At 34.1% G+C, this 24,585-nt stretch overlaps 2 protein-coding genes across 2 annotated transcripts; one reads left to right on the forward strand and one right to left on the reverse strand.

Annotated features, from left to right (window-relative positions):
- The first annotated feature begins 3,306 nt into the window (after positions 1-3,306).
- Positions 3,307-6,034, forward strand: LOC132626221 (NAC domain-containing protein 83-like). Its single transcript, XM_060341012.1, has 3 exons — positions 3,307-3,669; positions 4,483-4,775; positions 5,651-6,034. Exons 1-3 carry the CDS (start codon positions 3,489-3,491, stop codon positions 5,957-5,959), a joined length of 783 nt encoding a protein of 260 aa, XP_060196995.1. The 5' UTR covers positions 3,307-3,488; the 3' UTR covers positions 5,960-6,034.
- A 9,858-nt stretch (positions 6,035-15,892) lies between these two features.
- LOC132626222 (uncharacterized) lies at positions 15,893-22,357 on the reverse strand. The gene is made up of 2 exons (XM_060341013.1): positions 22,190-22,357; positions 15,893-16,309 (listed from the first exon to the last, which is right to left on the reverse strand). Exons 1-2 carry the CDS (start codon positions 22,331-22,333, stop codon positions 16,205-16,207), a joined length of 249 nt encoding a protein of 82 aa, XP_060196996.1. The 5' UTR covers positions 22,334-22,357; the 3' UTR covers positions 15,893-16,204.
- Positions 22,358-24,585: the final 2,228 nt, after the last annotated feature.

Consider the following 24,585-nt stretch of genomic DNA (forward strand, 5'->3'; position numbering starts at 1 on the left):
CATTTTTTTGTCGGTACCTACTTTGAAGCTTGATTAATCCGAATTTGTACCGGAAAATCTTACTATGGATTTAAAGCGCTCTTTGTCAAAGACAATTCATTCTTAGGATTTAAATATATGACCTCTACTTAAGGATGAAAGAGTATTTAGTGCTGTACCGCAAAGTTGTTTAGGCATCCCTTAGATGCCAACCATTTCACCTTTTCTTTCTATCAACAAAATTTGGCTTTTATTAAACTATCATTTCCGGCCATTCTCATAGGCAATTCTTTGTTGTAGATATATTATTATTCCTTAGTTGAATGACCCGGGTTCGGAGTTACATAGTCAAAAAGGGTTCAAATGAATAGACTACATAAGTTGATAAAAAAATTCACATAAGAGAAGCTTATAATCTAATGACAAATGTAGTTCAAATGTGACTTAAGTTATAGGTTCGAATTTGCAGTGTAATATTTTAAGTACTACTTTTTAATTACATGTTAGAATTTTTAAGTCGGCCTATGCTTGAATCCCGCAACTTCTTCAATGTCAAAGGATGTTCTTTCCTTTTGTTTGCTTACCATGATTGCAGGAGTAGAAAACAAAAATAAAACTAATTCTTAAATTATAGACAAATCACATCAACACCTCAAAAAAAGTTACTTGAAGATCGAAATTAATATAATCAAGTGGGTGTAAAAATAGTTGAACATCTCTAATTTAAGTAAATTAAATTTTACTTGTCCAATTGAATTGCAATTCCTTTTCTTTTACTAGTGTGCAAAGGCTAATTAATTCATTGGCCAACCTAATTAGTGTACGAGAACAAGTACCAAGTAAACCTACTTACAAGTATTATAATTAGGATTCGAACCTACTATCTCCCAGTACTTCATTCTGGAATTTACATTTTAAAAAAAAAACAATTCCAACAAAATGATGTTGAAACAAAAACTTATACCACGGAATATGGTGAAAACCATTCATCTTTAATCAATGGTATCTAGTGTTAATAAAAATTATTTCGCTGAGAAACAATTTTCCTTAATGGATCATACGTGACCAAAATCTAAATTAATCGAGTTAGTAAATCTACACTTTTCAAAAAGTTAGACGTATATGAATGCACCTTAGTTTGAAGTACAAGTAATTAAGGGCAAGGTACATGGTGAGATCCAGCCGTTACGTGTGACATAAGGTGACTTCATCGTTACGTTCAGCCTAATTTTTAATTTCATTCACATTAACCAAACTTCCTTACATTTTTGGTCGACAAGTTACCCAATTTAAAGCTTTTTAAGTCCTCCCACCGTCCAATAATTTCAGCCTGCAATTTCTTACTCTTTCCGTCTTAATTTCTGTAATATCTGAGTAGGTATGGAGTTAGTAATTAAAAAAAAAAACTAAAATCAGTGATTTAAAATAGCTATTAATATTTATGTAATTATAAATTATCTCATCAAGAATAAAATAGGAAGTTTAAAGCGAAATTATTCATACTAAATATAGAGGTATCATTCTGGGACTGACTAAAAAAGATTGTCACATAAATTGAAACAAAGAGAGTACTATTTATTTATATATTTATTTATTTATTTATTTGTTTTGAAAAAGACATTTTATATAATTAGAAATAATTTAATTTTTGAACTTCTTATTTTAATTTTTATGGCATGTCTTTATAGGAAAAAAGAAAATCAAATGGTAGGTTTAAAATCATAAATTCAAAAATCTTTCATTATTTCTTTAATGTTGTATTCAATCAAACTATGCCACATTAATTGAACAAGACAATATCTACTTTCACCAAAATAATGGGAAAATGACAACATTGTTATACAATTTGAAGAAAACTAGAAACGAAAAAGAAAAAATTAAAGGAAAAGATAAGAAAACAATTACACATTACTCCTTTTCCCCCCAAAAGAATTTCAAAATAAGAACATAAATATACAAACTTTAGTCTGAATTTCGATATCAGTTCTTTCATTTTTCAAATAAAAATTACATGCGCGAAAAATATATAAACTATTGCTTTATACTCCCTCTGTTCATTTTTACCTGTCACGTTTTGCTTCTCGAGAAGCAAAATGTGACAAGGAAAAGTGAACATATGGAGTAATTAACACTAGACATTTAATAAATGCCTAGAAGACAACACTTGAAGAAAATTTGTTTAAGGACGAAGAGGTTTAGTTGTGGTTTTGACAGCTAAGATTAGCACCAAAACAAATGTCACAAACAACTAATCTCAATTTAAATGTGAATTCGTTATTGTATATACGTAACTCAAATCTTTTCACGGGGAAACAAAGACATTCTCTTAGTGGTCATATCAAATTCATAAATAATTTTTATTCTCCATTTAATTTGTAAAAGTTCAATTAAATTATTGCAAATAAGACTAAATTCGGTCTCACACTATTCCAAATCGAGCAACTTTCCCTTTTGTTAAATTTTCGGTCTACTATTACCCTCGTTGTTAGAAAAAAAATGTTTTATATTTTTTCCTCATAAATATTAACACTACTTGAAGATAATTTTACAACATAGTAAAAAATTGAGGGATAACTCCGAACTTTTATTTTCGAAGAATCTGTAGTCGTGAGTCCACAATTTGCTAACATCAAGAGTAAGTGTGTATGGACCAAAATTGTAACAAAAGATAAAATTAAGTAATTTTGAACAGTACGAGCAAATATGACTATTTTCCTCAGTTTATTTAATTTTGCACAAACAACAAGTATAGATAAATTCCGTACCTAAACAACACCCCCTTCTTAGCCGCGGAGCTAACAAGTCCATCTACGGGTTCGGCAAAACGCATTATCTTTGATTCAGACCTTTTATCTGTGTCTTAAAATTTACTTAATATGTATGTATAATTTATTCAAATCCAATAAGCTCAAGAGTCCTTTAAAAGGCCAATCATTGATCCAATATGAGGATTATCGACTTGCTTAAAGGGAAGTACAGCGGTATCTTAGAATACCGCTATTTCAAGTTAGGATATTTCCTTAATCTGTATGGAAAGACAGAAGCTAATAACTTGTAAAGTCAAGATCAACGGAAACATCCGACTGAGCGAGCTATTCTAAAATCCATGACTCATAGACTCATATCCTCCGCCTTCTCCAAACAGACTTTTTGTTTTTACCTTTTTTTATTCTTTTGATTTTATGTTTTATTAAAAACAAAACAAGAGGGGTCAAAGCAAAGGAGATTGAGTCTATTTTACGCAAAATAGCTCGTCCATATTCTACTCCCTTATCTTTCTAAATTCTAAGATTCTAAAATCTTCAACATCCCTGTGACTATAAAAGAATCCACACTTTCCCTTAAACAAACCACACTTTTCCTCTTCTTTCTGTCTATCATATTCTTCTTGTTCTTGTCTCTCTTCTTCTCTTCCTTCCCTTTCGTCTATTTAACAACTTATATTCTACAAGTTGCAAATGACACAATATTAAGTACTTAAATATTGTTTTTTCCTTAAATTTTGTATTATGGAGAAGAATAATTTTGTGAAGAATGGTGTACTGAGATTGCCACCAGGATTTAGGTTTCGTCCAACTGATGAAGAGCTTGTGGTACAATATTTGAAGCGTAAGGTCTTTTCTTTCCCCTTGCCAGCATCAATCATCCCTGAGGTGGAAGTTCACCAGTATGATCCTTGGGATTTGCCAGGTAGGTTCAAAGTACTTGGGCTATATGCCAAAATATTAATTACCTCAAAGACCAAATAAATGTGTTCATTTCACAAAAACGTTACAATTACTTGCTGAGTGAAGTGAAACTATTTTTTTAAGCTCGATTCCATATGGAAGGGAAGCCAATTTGAAGTAACAGTAAAGTTGTTTCTGACAACCTATATCATATCACTTGGGATATGACCCTTCCCTAGGATCTTGAAGTGCATCAGATTGTCTTTTTTTATTATTATTGGTAATTTAAATTTGTGTCCGGTAATTCACTAGGGACAAAAATGTTCCCTACCGCTGGACCGAAACCTCTTTTTTTTTTTTTTCTTTTTCTTTTTTTTTGTAATTATTGAATTAATGATTTTGAGCAGAGTTTGTAAATTAGCATGTCATGTCAAACTTGGACAGGTAAATATAGATAGTTTTGGATATATACTGAGTGCTCAGCACCCTTGGCAAAGAAGAGGAAGATAGTTTAGCGGCCAAGGGTGTGTCAACTGTCCTTAAAAGGCGCGAGTTCTAACCGAGCTTGCCTAAAAGAATGAACATCCTTAATGAAAATTCTGGCTCCGTCACTGGCCGGCGGAGCTAGATTATAAGAAGCGGATTAAGCAGAAATCAATAATTTTGGTTCAAACCTTATATTTATCTTTAGAAATTCATATAATAAGCAAGTTAGTAATTTTTAACAATGAATTTCCATATACAGATACAGGGTAGACACAGAGGATCTTTATGTGCTGTTTCTATATATAGATGATAAGGGGGACTAAAGTTTGTATTTTGAATTTGAGTTCAGGTGATTTAGAGCAAGAAAAATACTTCTTTAGCACTAGAGAAGTGAAATATCCAAATGGGAAGAGGTCCAATAGAGCAACAAACTCAGGATATTGGAAGGCAACTGGAATTGACAAACAAATAGTGACTTGTAGGGGTCAACAACAACAACAATTGGTAGGATTGAAGAAAACTCTAGTCTTCTATAAAGGGAAATCTCCAAATGGTTGCAGGACAAATTGGATTATGCATGAGTATCGTCTTGCTAATAATCTTGAATCTAGTACCCTTCAAACCAACAACTACCCAATCCAGGTAAACTTCATTTTAAATTTTGGTTATTGTTAAGTAGGCTCACATAGTTTTTCTCTTGAAAATGGAAAATGGTAGTACCTTTCTTTTTTTTTTTTTTTGCCCACGAGGCCGAGTAAAAATTTTCACGGAAGAAAATCAAAATATAATTTATACCATCTTTTAAGAGGATTTAACATATACTAGTACATATACCTTAAAAAAAAAGAAAAAAAAGTTGACCTATTTATACATTGTATATTTTCGACAAAGAGGTTTCCTTTTGGACAAGAGTAGGTTTTCACCACTAGTTACTTCTTTTCTTTTTGATCTCTAAAATTATTGATATATATATATATATAGAACTTTCTTTATTTATATTTTGTATATATTCAAATAAAAAATCTTTTTTTAAATGAAATTTATATATTTTAAACTATAAAAAAGGCATTAGAAGTCGCAATAATCAATCACATAAAGTGGAACTATTAAGAGAGCGTATTCTTGCGCAACTTAGAGCCTGTTTGGATTGGCTTATAAGTTGCTTATAAGCTGTTTTTAGCTTTTTTGAGTGTTTGACTGGCCAGCTTAAAGTCATTTTGTGCTTAAAATAAGCTCAAAAAAATAATTGAGCCCATTTGACTTAGCTTATCTAAAGCAGCTTATAAACTGAAAACAACTTATAAGCCAAAAAAAATAAGTTAGACTACCCCAACTTATTTTTTAAAGCTTATAAGCTGTTTGCAACTTATAGGCATAAGTCCATCCAAACAGGTTCTTAGCTTGTTTATCAGAAATCTCTTTTTTTTTTTTTTTTTTTGATCTGTAACTGTTTATTTGGTCAAACACGATCACATAAAATTATGCTCGACAATAAAGTTGTAAATCTGCTGCTGCAGGGAAACTGGGTTATCTGTCGCATATTCTTGAAGAGAAGAGGCAATAAAAATGATCAGGACCAGAATATGACAACACATAATGAGGTCTTTAATAGCAGAAACAGAGGAGTTATTACAACAATAACCACTTCAGAAAAGAAGAAGCCAGTACTCTTTTACGATTTTATGGCCAGAGAACATTCGAATGGAGTTGCAGCAGTTTCATCATCAAATAGTGGGATCACTGAGTTGTCTACTACTAATGAATCTGATGATCATGAAGAAAGTAGCACCTTTAATAGTTTTGCTACTTTTAGAAAAAAACATTAATTTATGGCCTCTTTTTTTTTTCTTTCTAATTTTGTTCTTATTTTTACCTTTCAAGTGCTAATTCTATTTTCCCAAGGCGCCAGCTAAATTTCGACATTTTTTCATCTCATCACGGCAAGAGACCCACAAAAATATAAATAAATAAATAAAAACGGAATACAACTATACAATTGTGAATTCTATACAATAAAAGCTACACAAAAATGGGCACTCTGAACTTAGAACCGATTTATCGACACTTGGTAGTTTGACCAAACTATGTTAGTACTACTTCGTACTTTATTACTCCATTAATTTAGTGTAAATATTGAGTGTATCTAATTTCTTTTCCAATTTGGAGTTCAAAAAGGTGTACTTAATTCAAAATTCCCAGAACAGTGAACAATTAAAATTTTCGTTAGACGGTTTTTATTTTTATTTTTATGAAGTATGGGAGAGGCAGAAGAGAGAAAAAAAACTAGGCCGTTGATTGCTAAAGGGGAAATTTAAAAAATGTTTTCCTCCGTACTGAACACAAAGGATGATAAAGTGGGAAAAGAGCACATTCACACACAAATACACGCTTGAAAAGGATTTATTTGAAGTACAAATATGAATTAAGGATATAATCTTTGTAAGATCACCTATCCTTCTTTAGAACCTAGAAAAGGCTTCTTTTTACATCAATCATTGAAGTACAATGTTTCTTAAGAATTAAAGTTAAAAGAATCCCCACTACTATATATCGTCGATGCTGATTCCTGCACATAATTAAGAAAAATTCTCTCTTTCTTACAAATTCGTTGAATTGATGTTAAATCAAAGTGTTATGGAGCTTAGTTACCGATACAGCAACGTGAATGAAAGCAAATTAACAAATCCAAAACTTCTATTCAATCATCCTTTTGTGTTTATACAGCCCTTTGACACGTCAAAAATTGGTCAGAATTTCTTTTTCCTAAGATCACCTATTGATACTCCCTATTGATTAGGGATAATTTCATGGTCGATCAAGTTTTTTTTTTTTTTTTTTGGTAATAAAATATGAAATATTACCATAGACAAACAAAAATAATACACCTAAAGAGCACCTAGGACCATAACCCCCTTCCAGCAAGGTTGCTATGGATTGCTAGGCCTCAGAATGGAAAAAAGCATCATTACACAATCTTTGAAGTAAACTAGTGCACCTACAAGCTCTTTTTGTACCTAATATCCCTTCTATCCTGTATTTTATATCCTTTTGTATCAATCCTACTATAAAACTTGTATTCACAGATTCATTTCTAAATTGTTTCCTGTTTCTAGCTAGCCATATGTGATATACCATGGCACCCCATATTGCAGCAATCACCTCCTTTTGTAATTGTCTCCATGGCCTTCTCTTAATCCACTTGATTATCTGCCTTACTCCATTCTGCTGCACTAGTACTCCTGTCCAAGCTGTCAATTTTCTCCTAATCTCCACTGCTTAAGAGCACTCAAAAAACAGGTGTTGTTGGGTTTCCAGAATTCCACTATCACATAAATCACACGTTTCATCATCCACTGGCACATGTAAACTGTTGAGTCTGTCCTTTGTCAACAACCTCTCCTGGTTTGCAAGCCATACAACGAATCTCTGCTTTGGTAGCATTATCTTGGTCCAGATCATATCATTATAGATTAGTGTAACAGAATAAGAACCCTTTGGAGTAAGCATATACCTCCTATTTTGGTACCATGGTTGCATCAAAATCTTCAGAGAATCAAGTTTTATTTTATTGTACCAAATTTAGTAAATAAAATGTTTGAACGGAGACATCACTTAATTTTACTTCATATCCTGTTTGGCCAAATTTGTAAAATCAGTTTATCTTGAAAAGTGCTTTACAAAAAAAAAATTTGGTGAAAATCAGTTTGTGTTTAGCCAATTAATTTAATTTGAGCCGCAATTAGTGTTTGACCAAGCTTTTAAAAGGTGCTTCTAAGTATAATTTCTCAAAAGTGTTTTTCAAAAAATTATTTTTGAGCAGAAGTAATTTTTTTAGCTTCTGCTACTCCCACAATGTAGAGAAATATAGCAGAAGAAAAGTAAATCGGGGAGACCTTTTGCTAGCCCAAGAGCGTTAACTAAGATCGGAAGATTCAACTAAAGAAGGGGAAGCTTTGGAAAGGAGAACTTTGTAATGGAAGAAGACTCTCGTGAATTGGCTTGAATGACTTACAATTGTGTTTTTATGGGTTAACTTGGGTTGACTACAAATGTTCAAGGCCACCCCTATTTATACTTGTCTAGGGATGGTTCTAGATAGAATTATCTAGATATATCTACAAAATATCTAGTTAGCCTTATCTTTGAACGCTACTCTAGAATATCTAGATTTTTCTTTAAGATAATTATCCAAGATCCTATACTAGACTATTCTAGATCCCTTACTAAATATCTAAGATTTTGTGTACCTCCAAAAAATCAACTTTACTTCTTCACACTCCCCCTTAAAGTGATTTTTTAGAAACTACCCCGAGCTTGTATAGAAGAACTCAAACGAAGCTTTTGGGAGTGCCTTGGTGAAGATCTCAACAGTATTTTCTTGACTCCTTTTGCTTCTTCAAATGATGAAGATTTTTCGTCAGTAATTTGTCCACATGAATCATCTCCATGCTGAGTTTCACGTTCTACAGTTTCCAGACTCCCCCTTTCTCTTAGCTCCTTGCCAATTGTGTTATCTGGACAAGCATCTAAGTTAGTGACGATCTGACCATTAATTTCCTTCGAAGCCTCAACACCAGCTTAGGATCCACCACTAGATTCCCTTTCCAACTCCTCGATAAACTGTTTGTCAGCTTCAGAGCTTCCAAAATTCATACTGCTTGTATCTCCATATGAAATTGAGCCTTCAAGGTCAACCTCTTCATTTATTTGACCGTCAGCTTCTCCATCTGCTTCCAGTGTTTGATCTGAGCTAGTGATTGACTCTGATACGGCAGATGATTGACCAAAGACTTCAACTTCCACTACAACTCCCTCAATGCTCTGTCTAGAATGGTCACCATTGTCATATATAGTTTCAAAAACTTCATGCTCATGATCTACTTCAACATCCTCCACGTCCAGACTTTTGTTACCAATTTTAAGATCTGCTTCATTGATTTCCCCGATGGCAACTGCCACGTCACTAGTCTGAACGTCTTCAGAATCTTCTTGCTTTTTGTTGATGATACCAATGCGTTCTTTCTCCACTTGATGGACTGTATTATCTCCTGAATCCACGATCCGACCTTTTTCGAAATTGAGGGAGGCTAAGGCATCTACTGCTCGAGTCTCAGCTACGAAGCACCTTCCCCAGTCTTATCCTTCTTCTTCTTCAGCAACTTTCTCAGTTTGAGCCATGTTGCTTTCTTTGGCTCGGCAAAATATTTTTATGTGTCCTACTTCACCACATCGGTAACATTTAATAGACTTTTTACCATAATGATTAGAATAATCCTCCTTCTGTCTTGACAAGCTTGAACCCTCATGGAATTGAGAATGTGTCATATCTCTTAAGCCACTTCGCTCTTGTATTTTAAAATTCCTCTTCTTAGCAACAAGAGCATTTCCTTCCCCTTCTTTGATAGACACACTAGCCATCTGTTTGGCTAGTAACTCCTGTGATGACAACAAATTCTCAAACTCCTCCAAGGATGGTTGTTGAGCCCATCCTTGAATTGATGTGACAAAAGGAATATATTCTGACTTCAAACCACGAATGATAGTTCTTCTCATTCGTGCTTCAGAGATAGCCTCGTCCGGATATAATAAAGAGATCTCTGAACATAAGTTTTTAATCCTCAAAAAGTACTCTGGAATAGAAAGATTACCTTGAGTGGTGTTCGCCAATTCATTCTCCAATATTTGAAGCCGGGCTTCATCTTTCTTGTTGAACAAATGATCAACGGTCCTCCAAATTTCATGAACTGATTTGTAACTGATAATATGATCAAACAAGTTGTGTGTGAGATGGACCTCTTTAGGATGAACTCCGCATTCGCATTAATCTGCTTCCACTTCTTGTATGTGCTGCCATTTTTCGGTCCGTCAGTAGGAGGACTTGTGTAACTACCATTAGCAACATCTCACAAATCCTCTCCCACAAGGTATGACTCCATACATGTCTTCATACCTTGTAATTGGACTGATTCAACAACTCCATCCCTAGTCTATTAACACGGCCGCTCAAATCCATTCAGAGAAACCAGTTGAATCTATCACTAACCCGATCTTGAAATAAAAAATAGAAGCCAACGTATGGCTGTGGCTCTGATACCATATAGAGAAATATAGCAGAAGAAAAGTAAATCGGGAAGACCTTCTGCTAGCCCAAGATCGGAAGATTCAACTAAAGAAGAAGAAGAAGCTTTGGAAAGGAGAACTTTGTAATGGAAGAAGACTCTCTTGAATTGACTTATATGACTTACAATTGTGTTTTTATGGGTTAACTTGGGTTGATTACAAATGTTCAAGGCCACCCCTATTTATACTTGTGTAGGGATGGTTCTAGATAGAATTATCTAGATATATCTATAAAATATCTAGTTAGCCATATCTTCTAACACTACTCTAGAATATCTAGATTTTTTTTAAGATAATTATCCAAGATCCTATACTAGATTATTCTAGATCTCTTACTAAATATCTAGAATTTTGTGTACCTCCAAAAAATCAACTTTATATCTTCACACACAACTCCCACAATTATGAGTCCCCCGTATAATTATGAGTCCCCCATATAATTGAGTCCATATATACAATTCATCTCTTTATCAGTTATCCGCAAAGGAGTTGAATAGAGTCAACGAAAGTAATGGCGAGGGTAGAAAAAACACTTAAGTACAAAACATTGGAATGGTGACCCAACTTGTCCTTCAACCTCGGATAGTTGGTGAGGAACTTTGAAGAAGAAAATCATTTAGACAGACAAATTTTAGGTGCAATGATTTTACGTAGACTAATCCAAAAGTACATTCCATGGCACATTTCAAAGAGGTTGGTGACATTGTTGCTACTAATCTAACTAGCCAAGACGCAAACAAAAAGGAAATGAATTAGGTGTATATTTGTGAAGGGACAGAGTTAACAGAAGTATTGAATTTACAAGACAGGTGGGTGAAAGTGTAGAAGTTGAAATTTCATACTACAAAAGACAAACATTTGAAAAACAAAAAGAAAGTGGTCCAATAATTCAAAAACAAGTGAAGGAGTATATGTCATTTCACCTAATTGACCAAAGAGAAAGAAGAAAAACTCTGTTCTATGGGGGCACCAGCGGAACTAGATGGAGGGAAGGGGTTTCAACTAATCGTCCTAATTTTTAGTCAATCACAAAAAGAATAACACGTTTATATATTTAGTGACTTTAAACTTACCTTAATGAGACAATTTACAGCAATACAAACATCTATGATTTGTTTTAGCTGACAATGTCAAAAATCTTTCTTCCATCCTTAAACTTTGTGTTCCAAATCAAATTGCTTCAAGTTAATTGGAAAGGAGGGAGTAAATTTCTTGCTACGTTATTGTATGGGGCCATGCCATTCTGCAAAGTTGGTTCACTATTCTTGGCATTGCCTTGTACAACAAAGAAATCTCTTATCTACTTCTCTCTTAATTGGAAGTGATATTACCTAACACTCTTATACAAAGAAAAAAAAAATGTACCATCTTGTTAATCATTAACTAAATTATATGGAAAGCCAGAGAGGACCTAGCAAAGAGATTCTCCAACTGTCGTCCAACTACATTGAAAGTTTGAATTAATTAAGCATGAAAATTATACAAAAATGTTTTGGTTAGCCCTAATTTTCATTCCCTCCTTTTTCTTCCTCTTCAAATGGAAGAGACATGCATGCGCAATTCACACACCAAACGGCAACTGATACATGTTTTGAAATTACAAATGAGTGTTGGGTGTGCGAATAAAGTTCCACATTCGTAGCTAAAAAGGACAAAAATTACTTATAAGGTGTTGATACTCTTTACGAGAGATCTTTTAGGGAAAAAGTGTGGGCTTGACCCAAAACGGACAATATTACACCATGTTACGAGTATCTTTGAAATGTTTTAGCCCAATGACTAGTACTAGAACTAATGGTTCAGCGACACAAATATGGAGATGGCGGAGTGATGACGTGGGGCCCAACTTAGTGTATTTGCCCATCTACTGGCCAGTTCGCTACATTTACCTGTAGCTTCAAAGACGCATACCCAAAAAAGAAGCCACTAGGCTTTGGTGGCCATAATACTTAGTTGATGCGGGTGACCTCACATTTAATCCCAAAATTAGCACATAAATTGGTGGCCATAAGTACTCGATTAAAGTAGCCCATAATGGTGATGGATCAGGTAGAACTTAGTTCGATATGAAGTTGTTGGAGATGCGAGCAGAGTCCCACATTGATAGCTGAAAAGGAAAAATAATTGCTTATAAGGTGTTGGATACTTTTAATGGTGTGAGGCATTTCTGAAAAATCGTACAAATTTGATCCAAAACGAAATGATATCTCACCATGTTAAGAATACATTTGATCTTTTATAGGCTAACAAACATATGCATGGGTGAATGTAGTATGAGTACAATGAGTGCATGATTGTATTGCATGTAACAATCCAACAGTTATTAGACAATAAACTAAGTTCAAACTCACTGTCACAAAGTAATAGTAGATGCAGGAGTTTTTAAAATTCTGAATTCCTTTATGTTTTGATGATCATCGATCATCCGCACACCTGACTATGTCAACAACAGTAGATAATTAATTGTACCCTGAAGCTAAAAACAAGCAAACTAATAGATAGATACTCACTAACCACTTCTTTTAATCATTTGATTAATGTCTTTATTAGCTAAGTAGTAAGGACTACTGTAGAAGTGATTTATTTAAAGATTGATTTATTTGAATGTGACATGATCTCATATCCCAGACAAAAGATTATAAATAATTGGGCATAAGCCCTTTCAAAAATTGACAAGTGGACGTTAAGAGGCAGAAGGGCGGCTGACAGTGAAAACTTGATAGTAGAAGAAACGTATTGTCATGAATTATAAAGCTAACTTAACACAAGTGGCGGAGCTAGAATACAGATTAAGGTAAGGACGAACCTAATAATTTTATTTTTTTATTTTATCTTAAGAAAATCATTGAAGATGTATGAATTATATTTTAAAATCGAATAATTTAAAAAGAACTAAAATTTTAAACTCATAAATTTTAAATTGTTACTATTTCTCTGCTTAACACCTCTTTTTTGGAAAAAAAGAGAATAAAACAATGCACTAACTTTTCAGAAGCAAAGTATAGATATAAATAATGCCGACCAGAGTTCCTTGTGACAGTGGTTCAGAATCAGCTAGAAGGCTGTTGAAGTCCTTCACGTCACCTGATATGTATAATTGATATTTCATTATCATGGCTTTAAGCCCTTCATGAAGGTTGGGAGTATGGAAGGGAAGGAAATAAGACAATTTTTTCTATTTTGATTTAATCATTTGATATTTAAGATTGTTGATCTAATTAATTTAGGTCGCATCGGTAGGATCATTAAAGGAATTAGATGATCCAAATTAAAAGTTTTTTTATTTTTTTCTCTCAATGCTCAAACTCTGTCAACACGAGTAGCTTAACTCATCACTATCTTGAAAGGACGTTGAAAAATGTTTTTACTCTCTTTTGCTAAAAAATTTGGCAAAAGTATTGAAACGGCTTTTGCCTAATTTACAAATTCTGCTTAGTAGGGACCTGAATTAAAAAAAAAAAAAAAAAATCTCAGAATTAGATCACGTCTTATGACGAAAGGGAGAGAACGGACGGATCACCTGTCTATTTGTGATCAAAGAAAATTATATTTGAAGAAAGAGATACAGATTGACAAACACAAGGGTAGGCTTGGCTACTAATATACACTCATTCATAAGACGAAGAAGCGAAAAAGGTAGCGTCTTATTAAAGGTAAAGGAATCTTAAACATTCTACACTCTTCACTTGCGATCTTTCTTTTAGGACCATGAACAGAGCTACAATATTAGATATGGATCGGATGAATCCAAAATCATTTGCTTAGACTCTATATTTTAGTAGGAAACTACAAAATATGTATAAATATCAAATTATTAATCTAATAACTAAAATAAGCTATTAATTCGGTGGCAAGTTCAGAACCCGTAGTCTTTTTATTGGATTTGTTTAGGATAGGATAGTATAGGATTTGGTTGGTTGTGTAGATTGCTGACTTAAGGGTTTTACATCGTCAATGGCGTTAGCAGGCCGTCAGACTAGACTACAAAAAATGAACACAACTTTTATGGCCTCATCTGGTTGGGTCAATTCTTATTGTAAAAGTAAGGTACCTTTTTTTAACAAAAGTAAGGTACCCACTGATGTGTATTTTAAAGTCTTTCCACATTGAAAGGTAATTTTGGAACGTTGACTGATTCCAAAACTAATGACTTCAAAAGATGTACAAATTATTGATGTTTATTTGGATTGATTAGTTTCTACACAAGTAGTATAAAATTGTTGCCTTTTAAAGACTCATCACATGTGAATTCACTACAGCATATATTTTGTAAGGCCGCTAATTGTGACACTAAATGTGACCAAACCATTCCCAAAATTAAGAGCCTATTCCACCTACCTGTCAATCTGGATTGTTTTCTTTAGTTTCTTGAACGTTAAGGCGACCAAATTTTACCTAAACATGACCTTTAGTGCCCACACAGGAAGAAGTGAATTATATGACTTAGAGCCCGTTTGGATTGGCTTATAAGTTGTTTATAAGCTGTTTTCAACTTTTTTGAGTGTTTGGCTGGCCAGCTTAAAGTCGTCTTGTGCTTAAAATAAATCCAAAAAATTAATTGGGCTCGTTTAGCTTAGCTTATCTAAAGCAGCTTATAAACTGAAAACAGCTCATAAGCCAAAAAAAAAAAAAGTTGGGCTATCCCCATTTTTTTTTTTTTTTTTTGGTTTATAAGTTGTTTCCAGCTTATAAGCTGTTTTTTTTAAGCCCATCCAACCAGGCTCTTAAAGCCACAGGAGATCAAAATTCAAATTCGAGCATAAACGAAAATAGTAAGTCATTTTTTTCCATTTACCTAAATCTTGACGAGTACAATTACTCATTACGTATGTTGGTTGGATATACTTCCTTTATGCCAATTTATGTAACACTTTTTGAGATTCAAAATATGTAAGTCTAACCAAAATGTTAAAGTGTAATTTTTTTAATCATAGAGTCAATAAAAACTACAACTTATAGTATTTTTTGTACAGTTTTTGAATATCTAGATTTTAATCTTAAAACATTAAGTTTATGTATCCAATTTAGCTTCAAAGATTGGTTATCATGACTCTCAGAAAGTGAAACGTGCCACATAAATTGAGATGGAAGGAGTACCAAAATACTCATTGAAATAGTCAAGGTGCGCGCAAGCGAGATCGAATTAATGATTAAATGAGTAGTAGCAAAATTGCTAAGAAGTGCACCCACAAGTATAGCCTAAGGGTCATTGAAGTGGGTTACGAACCATGAGATTTCATTCAAATTTCAGCGAGGGCTAAAACACAAGATGATTCTTTCATATTTGTCCAAACCTTGATGTGGAAAGAATTGCCCGATTTGCTTGGTCTATACTAGACTGCAGTGCAAAGGGAGAGTATGAGACTCTGTTTAAGACCAATTCAGGTCCCTATGACAACCTAAGTACTTATTAATCGACTGAATCTTAAACGAAATCACCAGAGTTAGAAAGGAGAGAGTTGCACCAGAAAAATGCACAAGACTAGCTCCATAAGAGTAAGCGTTGATTTACTCCTAAATGGCCAGCCTTGGCTACTGCAGAGCGACCAAAAACACCATAGCAAAACAATAAGCCTCAGACAGAAAGTCTAGAAGTCAGATGTCTCGCACTCTAGCCATCACCAAACAAACATATGATCAAACACAAACAGAAGCATGACCTCAGGATAGATACCACGTGATAAATATTCAGTACAGCTAAGCTAAGAAAAGTACACTTGAGTCAGCAAAAATGTAGATATTTGTGTCAGCTATAACATGCGTGAGCTAGAGTAACCCAAGTAAAAGTGACACATCCAGATCACTTCACTAGATGCTAACTAGTACGCTAACAGGTTAAACAAAATCCACGTTTAGTCCACTAATGTAGTTGACGAGGGGTAATAAAAACCTTGCAAGCAGCTCTATCACCCACATTCCGTTTTGCCTCTTCATAGTCGTTCTTTCCTGAGCTAACTCTTACTGGTTTTTAATTGCACATTACTTATTTGTCCACCAGCTACCTCTGCAGTTTCGGATGGAGCTGGTTCAGAAACTGCCTTTAAGACAGCTTCATTCTGCAGAAGAAAAAAAAATTAAACTTTTGTATATCTAACATATTATAAAAGATGGGAATATAGTTTCTTACAAAATCTAATTCAAAACACATATAATTGAGAAGAAAACAAAACAAATGACATTCTAATTAAATTAGATCAGAACATGGGCAGCAACTTAGAAAGGTAAACCATATCCAAAAGCACAAGTCAAAGGACTTGGAAATGCATGGTTATTGCTTATTTGGGGTCAGAGAAAAGGGATCTTACATATCAAGCTAAGAGAATGTTCTCTATCTTATAGTTCAGAGAGGTTAGATTTGAAGGAAACAGCCAAACGAAATTAATCTTATCAACATGATTTTGTACAACATTAGCATTTCACAGGCCTGTATGCCATAAGGAGGGTAAAAGTACTGATAGAGATGTTGGTAGAGTGCATCTGATCTGTATGACTTGAAATAATGTAATAAAAAAACTTGTCGATATTGTGTAAAGGTTTCTGGATGAGGAAAAAAAATGAAGCGCAAAAGACTTGGTAAAAAAAAAAAAAAAACTTAATAAGTAATTAGAACCTCTATAACGACGCTTCGAGATGGTACTCTCACTGAGAGAGACCTGCTTTTTAACAACGGAAAGGATAGATGAATATTCACCCTAGTGATTGAAGACACTGATTTAGTTGTTCGTACTCCCTCCGTTTCAATTTGTTTGTCTTAGTTTGACTCGGCACAGAGTTCAAGAAAATAAAGAAGACTTCTGAATCTTGTGGTCTTAAACTAAAGATGTGTGTAATGTCTTAAAATGCACTTTGAATCTTGTAGTCTTAAATATGCCATGTAGGATGGTGGATGTAAAGGGTTACTAAATAGAGAGCAGCATTCTTTATGAAACAAACTAAAAAAGAAAGTAAGACAAACAAATTGAACTAGAGAGTGCAGGGAGTCATACAACTTCCCTAAGGATAAAATTATCTTGATTAAACTCAAATTGCAATTGCTTACTAATAGAATATCCTCCTAAATTACCTAGAGGAAAGAGGTAATGATACATTCAGAAGCACCAGAACAGTAATTAGGAATGCATGCTTCATGAATGAAGAAAATACGAAAAAGGGTCAAAAAACCCCCTAACGTATTGAAAATGGTTTAAAATTGCCCTACTTCCACCTATTGGGTCAAAATTGCCCTTGAGGTTAAATTTTAGTCTAAAATTGTCTCTCCTTTTAACAGAAGTTGGTGTGGAATTAAATGCGTTGAGTTAATTTATTGGTCCACATGTAATTAGACCCAACCCATTTCCTACCCGGTCCATTAACCCACCCGATAAAAGAAAACCTCCCAACACTTCATCATCTTCATTCATCATTCATTAACATGACAATTCATAACTTAATTAATTTCTTTCTTGTTGCGTGAATATACCATTTTCTATATGATTATACGTATCGTTTGTTCTCTTCCATCTCTCGGAAGCAATACAGTAGAGGAAAACCAGATGAGTAATTCAAGTTCAAGCAGTCTGAATGAACTTAACCCACTTAATAATGCTAGGAATTTCCTGATTCATTGACAAAGGCAGTGTTGTAAATGGAGAAGCATATTTGCTAAAAGATATATTTACTAGGCTTGCTCCCCATCAAAAAACAAACGAAAAATTGGTTACCATACATGACTCATTCCTTGCCATCAATGAGAATTGACACATTATGAGGTCTTTGATGACTATATTCCCTGCCCATGTAGTCCGGATGCATGGCTGTACCCGAAGATGATGAAGTGTTGGGAGGTTTTTTCTAAAACGGGTTTGGTTAATGGGTTGGCTCTAATTACATGTGGACCAATAGATTAATGCCACACATTTAACTCAAAATCTCATGTATTCCACATCAGCTTCTGTTAAAAGGAAGGGCAATTTTAGACCAAAATTTAACCTTAAGGGCAACTTTGATCCAATATGTGGAAGGAGCCAATTTACTACTTTCAATACGTTAAGGGCATTTTTTACCCTTTCATATATGATAATAATATACACATATATATACTAAATATTAATCACATAACGATGACATATAACGAACAACTACATATACTATATTGACCCTAGAAACAGGACTATGTTTCCAAACCTATGTCCATAATTTTAAACTTAAGAGCTACAACGTCTAATGGCTTACTAGATTAAAATATGTACTTTTGATTCAAGTTTAACGATCCCATTTATAAGCTGCCAAATCAAGTCAAATATGAAAGGTGAAATTCTGAAAAGTCAATCCACCACCGGTTCCTTATTCAGGTAACCATGACCAGACTGGGATTTGAAAACAGATAAAATAAATCGTGGTGGGCTTTTTCCTTTTTTTTCTTTTTTGGTAACTTTGTTTGGTTTCCCTTGCATTGCTTACAGTTAAGATCCAAGACCACAAGACATCAATTATTCAAGACTATATATTTTCTCTCCGTCTGCAGTTGGTAAAAGGGTCTGTCTGGTTGTTTGTGCAAGGACGCTTAATAAACTTCATTTTTAGGCAAACTAGCTATCATTACCTAAGCAAACAATAAAGATGTTCATTGGTTTTGTCTGAATAGCTAATTTAAGCATTTTTTGCTTTTCCATTGGTCTTTCTTTCAGGAATCTTACAATATAGTTCTCTATCCATTCACCTAGGATCTTGTTAATTGAGAAGGACCTAAAAGTTAAAACGTAATACATAAATCTCCTTTTTTTTCTACAACCGTGAAATCTACTGCTTACAACTACGAAACTCGGTGGATAATAGGTCCCTCTACCCTTCTCCCCTTAATACATATATCTTTTCTTTTGAACTGATCATATCAGTCTAATCGAATAGTTTCGCAAACAAATAAGGAGAAGAAATAGGTCCAAAAGAACTTTACTGAAAGAGAAATTAAATGAGCAAAACTTTTACAAAGTTTTTGATATTATCCACCTAGGAACAACTGATTCATTACAAAAACAATAATTACTACTACTACTACTACACCTCAATCCGCGTCTAGTTGGAGTTGCTTTATGAATCTTCACTATCCATGTCAGTCCATTTAAATCCGTCACGATCTAACATAAAATATCCTTTGCATTGGGAATAACGAGACCAGTGACTTACCTAATTCAGCCTATTTACGTGAATATTTTGTATCTTAAGATCATTAGTTCCTCAATGCGCAGAACATAGTCAACATAATTATCTCCAATTCAAATATAACATAGAACAGCCAACTCAAGGCCAATCAAGTGCAACATGAGTCCAAACCGACTCAAAGAACCATGTGTCACTTGACTTTTGTCCAACTTAAGAAACCATCAAAATAAAACATGCACATGATTCGTATCAACCAACAATGCTTAGAGCCACACAACATCATACAAGAAAAAGATAATCAAAGATCAATAAGACGAATGCTACATAACAGTAGCTAATGACCTCATGACGTTGTTGGAGATGATGTTAAAAGGACATTCCAACTATATAAGCTAGTTGACTAGAGCTTTGAAATAAGATGATAAAGCCAAAAAATTAGCTGGATCTTTTGTGTGAGCCAAAGAGAAAAAAAAAGGCAGCCAGTGCACGTAGTATCCTGCATTCATGCAGGGACTGTGAAAAGGCTGCACCAGAAGGGTGTGAGCCAAGAAAAACTCATTAAATTCTTAGGCACTAAAAAATGGATTTACTTTCTCGTCTCCTCTTTTATTTTTTTGTGATGATGGTGTAAAGGTTAATTTGCACTAATCCACCGAGCATCCTATGACAACCCACAAGCACAGGTCGGCAAGTAAATCTGCCAACTAAGTCTGGAGAAGATTAGCTCATTCAGACGGAATAAAAAAAGGTTTTTTTGAACAAATTGGTTATGCAGGAAGGACATTTGCAGAAGTAAATATTACAATCCTTTGATCCTCAAGCTGGAATTCTGGACTACTTAACATATCGACAAAGTAGTCTAAGACAAAATAATTTTTTGGAAAGGACTTTTAAAAGGGAAGCACCCTCAAACAGAAATCTCATCGGGTTTCTGATTTCTGTCAATTCAACAATTACAGACCTTCCTCCAAACTCTGAACTATGTTGTGCTGCTTTTGGGGTATATAACTGTACCCTACATATTTTTAATTTTATCAAGTAAAGTATTAAGTAGGAATTTCCCTAATACTCTAGGTAAATAGCTCAATATTCAACCGAGTGCACCATTCAGGTATCCTACATATCATTTAACAACCTCGAGATCTCAAGTTAGAATCCCAGATATAACATGAAGCCAAGAAATGCCAAGAAACTGCATTAATGCTAGTTTTAGTTTAACTCATAGAGCCCATATTCCAACCGGGAGATAATAATCAAAATGATTCTAAATGTATGAGCTTTGGTTCCGTTTGGCCCTTAGGGGTCGTTTGGTAGCTACATAGGAGGCAAGTTATTCATGTATTAAATCTAGCATAAGTAATACTGTGTTTGGTAGCTAGTTAGGAGGTAAGTTATTCATGTATAAAATTAATACGGTGTTTGATTTGCAATTTAGAAAACCGCATAACTAATACATGTATAAGTTATGAGGAAATCTATATACAATTTTATGCAAGATAGAAGATGGAATAACTAATTCATGACTAACTAAACGCCACATAACTAATCCCTGCATAAAATAATACATAAATTCCCTCATAATTAAACATTGCATTACTAATGCAAGTATTAGTAATGCAAGGATTATTTATGAGTGGATCTATGTATTATTTTATGCAGGTATTGGTTATACAGGATTTAGTTATTCATGTATTAGCTATTCCACCTTTTTCCCTGCATAAAATAATACATATATTCCCTCATACTTATACATGTATTAGTTATGTAGGTTTCTAAATTGCAAACCAAACACCGTACTAACTTTATACATGAATAACTCACCTCATAACTAGCTACCAAACATAGTATTACTTATGCAGGATTTTAATACATGAATAACTTCCTCCTGACCAGCTACCAAACGACCCCTTAATGTATAAACATGATGTATTCCAGAAAGCAATCAATTTGGTTCAAAGCCATATAAGTAAGCAATAGCTATTTAACTGAGGCACTAATTCCAGTAAAATAAAACCAAAATTCTCGCACATAATGTTCATCAGTTGAGTAAAAATAGTGAGTACGCGATTCGAATCAATATAAAACCCTAAGCTTTTACAATGAATGTCTCGAGTAAAGGAAAAAAGAACTATGAACCTGCCAAACGCGGCGAAGACGTTTCTTGGCATTAGCTTTGCCAGTAGAGGTTAGCTTTTCACGATATCTATCGGATAATTTCAAAAATATACCGCTTTTGAAAATATTTACACCACGTAACCCAATATACAATATTATACAACATTATAACTGGGGAAACCATTATACATAATGTATCAACCTTGTATAAAAGGTGTTTATACACAAATATGGGCTAAATTAGGTGTTTAAACACAAATTATGGGCTGCGTGTCTTAAATATTTTCAAAAATGGACATAGAGCTTAATTTTCCCTATATCTATTTATGCTCCATGTCCGAAATGTTGGGTTTAATTTAACCCATACTCCACTTATTTACTTTTAAAAAAGAAAACCCTAAATCCAATAAACAACAACATACCCAGTGTAATCCCGCTTGTGGTCTGAGGAGGGTAAGATGTACGCAGACCTTAGGTTAGAGGTAGAGAGGTTGTTTTCAATAGACCCTCAGCAAATAAATAACAACGAACATATCCAGTAAAATCCTACAAAGTGGGGTCTGGGAAGGATAGAGTGTACGTAAGTAAAACCAAATGTCTCCCACATAATGTTGAGTCAAAATAAATATATAAAACCCTAAGCTTTGACAAGGAAAGATTTAAAGGAAAAAGAAGGTAGGAACCTGCCAAACACGGCGAAGACGTTTCTTGGCATTAGCTTTGCGAGTAGAAGTGAGTTTTATTCTCTTCCAAACAAGCCCACCAGAATCATGTTTCTTCACTATTTCCATAACCCTTGTCCCAAAGAATGCTCCCCATGTCGCCATTTCTCTCTTGCGATAACAGAAAATGTTAGTGTTACATTTCTTTTTATTGTGTGCTATGGGACAATGATATAAGTTGGGGCCTAGTACAACCACAAGCCCATTTCTAGTCAACCCAAATGACTTTGGGTCATTTGCACTTCTGTTCCATTGTTTTGCGCGGATTGTCCTTCTTTTCGGGTGGTCTTTAAATTTTGGCCATCATATTTGTGGTCTTTAAATTTTGTCCCTCATATTTGTGGTTTTTAAGTTTTTCCCTTTGCTTGAAAAGGTAGGCGAATACCTGAGGTTCTGGGTTCGAACCCCCGCTCAAGCATAAAATAAAAAAATAATTTCACAAGGCAAGGCTGGGGGGCTATGCTCCTTAAGGAAAAATTAAAGTTATGCCGGATCCGGCATAACTAAAATTCTGCACCATAAGACAAAATTTTTCTTTAAGGCATAGTTTAGTTATGCCTTATAGGGCAGACTTTTAGTTAAGGCATAACCAAAAGTATGCCCCATAAGGCAAAACTTTTCCTTAAGGCATAGACTTTGTCTTATAAGGCAAACTTTTAGTTATACCTTAAGGAAAAGTTCCGCCTTATGGGCATACTTTTAGTTATGTCTTATGGGACACACTTTTAGTTAAGGCATAACTAAAAGTATGCCCCATGAGAAGAAACTTTTCCTTAAGGCATAACTAAAAGTTTGCCTTGAAAAGTAAAATATATATATATATATATATGCCTCAAGGCAAAGTCTGCCGGAGAGGGCAGAGCGAAATTCAAATTCTGCCTTGCGAAGTTTTAAAAAAAAAATTACTGAGCGGGGGTTCGAACTCTGAACCCATGGGTTTTAGGCGAAGGACAAAACTTAAAGACCAGCAATTTGAGGGGCAAAATTTAAAGACCACCCCAAAAGAAGGCAATTCGCTGTTCCTATCCCTTATTAGGGGATGGTCTTTAATTTTTGTCCCACAAAATATTAGGTCTTTAATTTTAGTCCTTCGGCACTTTTAGTAGCCGAAAATACCCTTGAGATTCTGAGTTCGAATTCCAGTAGAATATAAAAAGAAGTTCGCAAGGTAGAATTTCGTAGCAAATTAGGCCTATTCGGGCAAATGTTAGGCCTTAAGGCCTAACTTATGTAGAATCCCAGCAGAGTAAACAAAAATTACAAGGCATAGTTTCTATAAAGAAGTTAGGCCTTAAGGCATAACTTCTTTATCCCTTGTCCGACATAACTTTTGCCTTAGGCATAACTTAGAACTACAAAAGTTATGCCTTATAAGGCCTAACATGGAACTACCACATAATTAAGTTAAGCCTTATAAGGCCTAACTTTTGCGAAATCTTGTCTTGCGATTTTTTTTTTTTACCTAAGCTGAGGTTCGAACCCAAAACCTCGGAGTATTTCCGGTTATTTTTTTAGGCGAAGGGCAAAAATTAAAGACCAACAAGTTTGAAGCGCAAAAAAAATGATAAATGCACACCCTTCAAATGGACTAGTCTTTAATATTTGCCCTTCAAATGGGTTGGTCTTTAATTTTGTCCTTCAAAATTGAACTTATGCCTACAGGGGCATAAGTTCTTTAAGGGCGCTGACATAACTTGTGGATATTATGATGCGTACCCTATAAGCATAAGTTCATTTTTGAAGGGCAAAAATTATAGATCAACACAAAATAGGGATAAAAGTGTAGATGAGCCAATTACATTCTCTGTCTACGGAAGAAAATACTTATGCCGCATAACCCATATTTTGAATTTGTTATCTGGTTTAACTCATATTTATGTACAAATATCTTTTATACACTTTTATACAAGGTTGATACATTATGTATAGTGCTTACCCCAAATCTATATCTATATATTATTAAAAAAAGAATAGTTTTAGGACAAAAAATGGTTAGATTAGTTATTAATTAGTTAATTTAGTTAGTGCTTTGAATTTAAAAATAATTAAATATTAGTAATATATAATTTCAAAACCTGAATCTATGTGATTGTGTGTGTCGTGTGAGAGGTAGTGGAACGTAGGTGTGTGCATACGTAAATGTGTGTGTTATGTGTAAGGGAGTGAAAACATGGGCGTGTGGCTATGTGCATATGTAACTGATTTTAAAATTTGAATAGAATTAGTACCATTGCAGATCTTATCTTAAATCAACATTTTTGAAAATTGAATTAGAGTTGGTTACAACTTCTCATCCAAAACTGAACAGTCACATATTTGTACGTGTGTTTTTTTTAAAATGTGGTAACTAACAAAAT

This window comes from Lycium barbarum, chromosome 2, assembly GCF_019175385.1.
Source record: "Lycium barbarum isolate Lr01 chromosome 2, ASM1917538v2, whole genome shotgun sequence".
Taxonomy (NCBI): Eukaryota; Viridiplantae; Streptophyta; class Magnoliopsida; order Solanales; family Solanaceae; genus Lycium; species Lycium barbarum.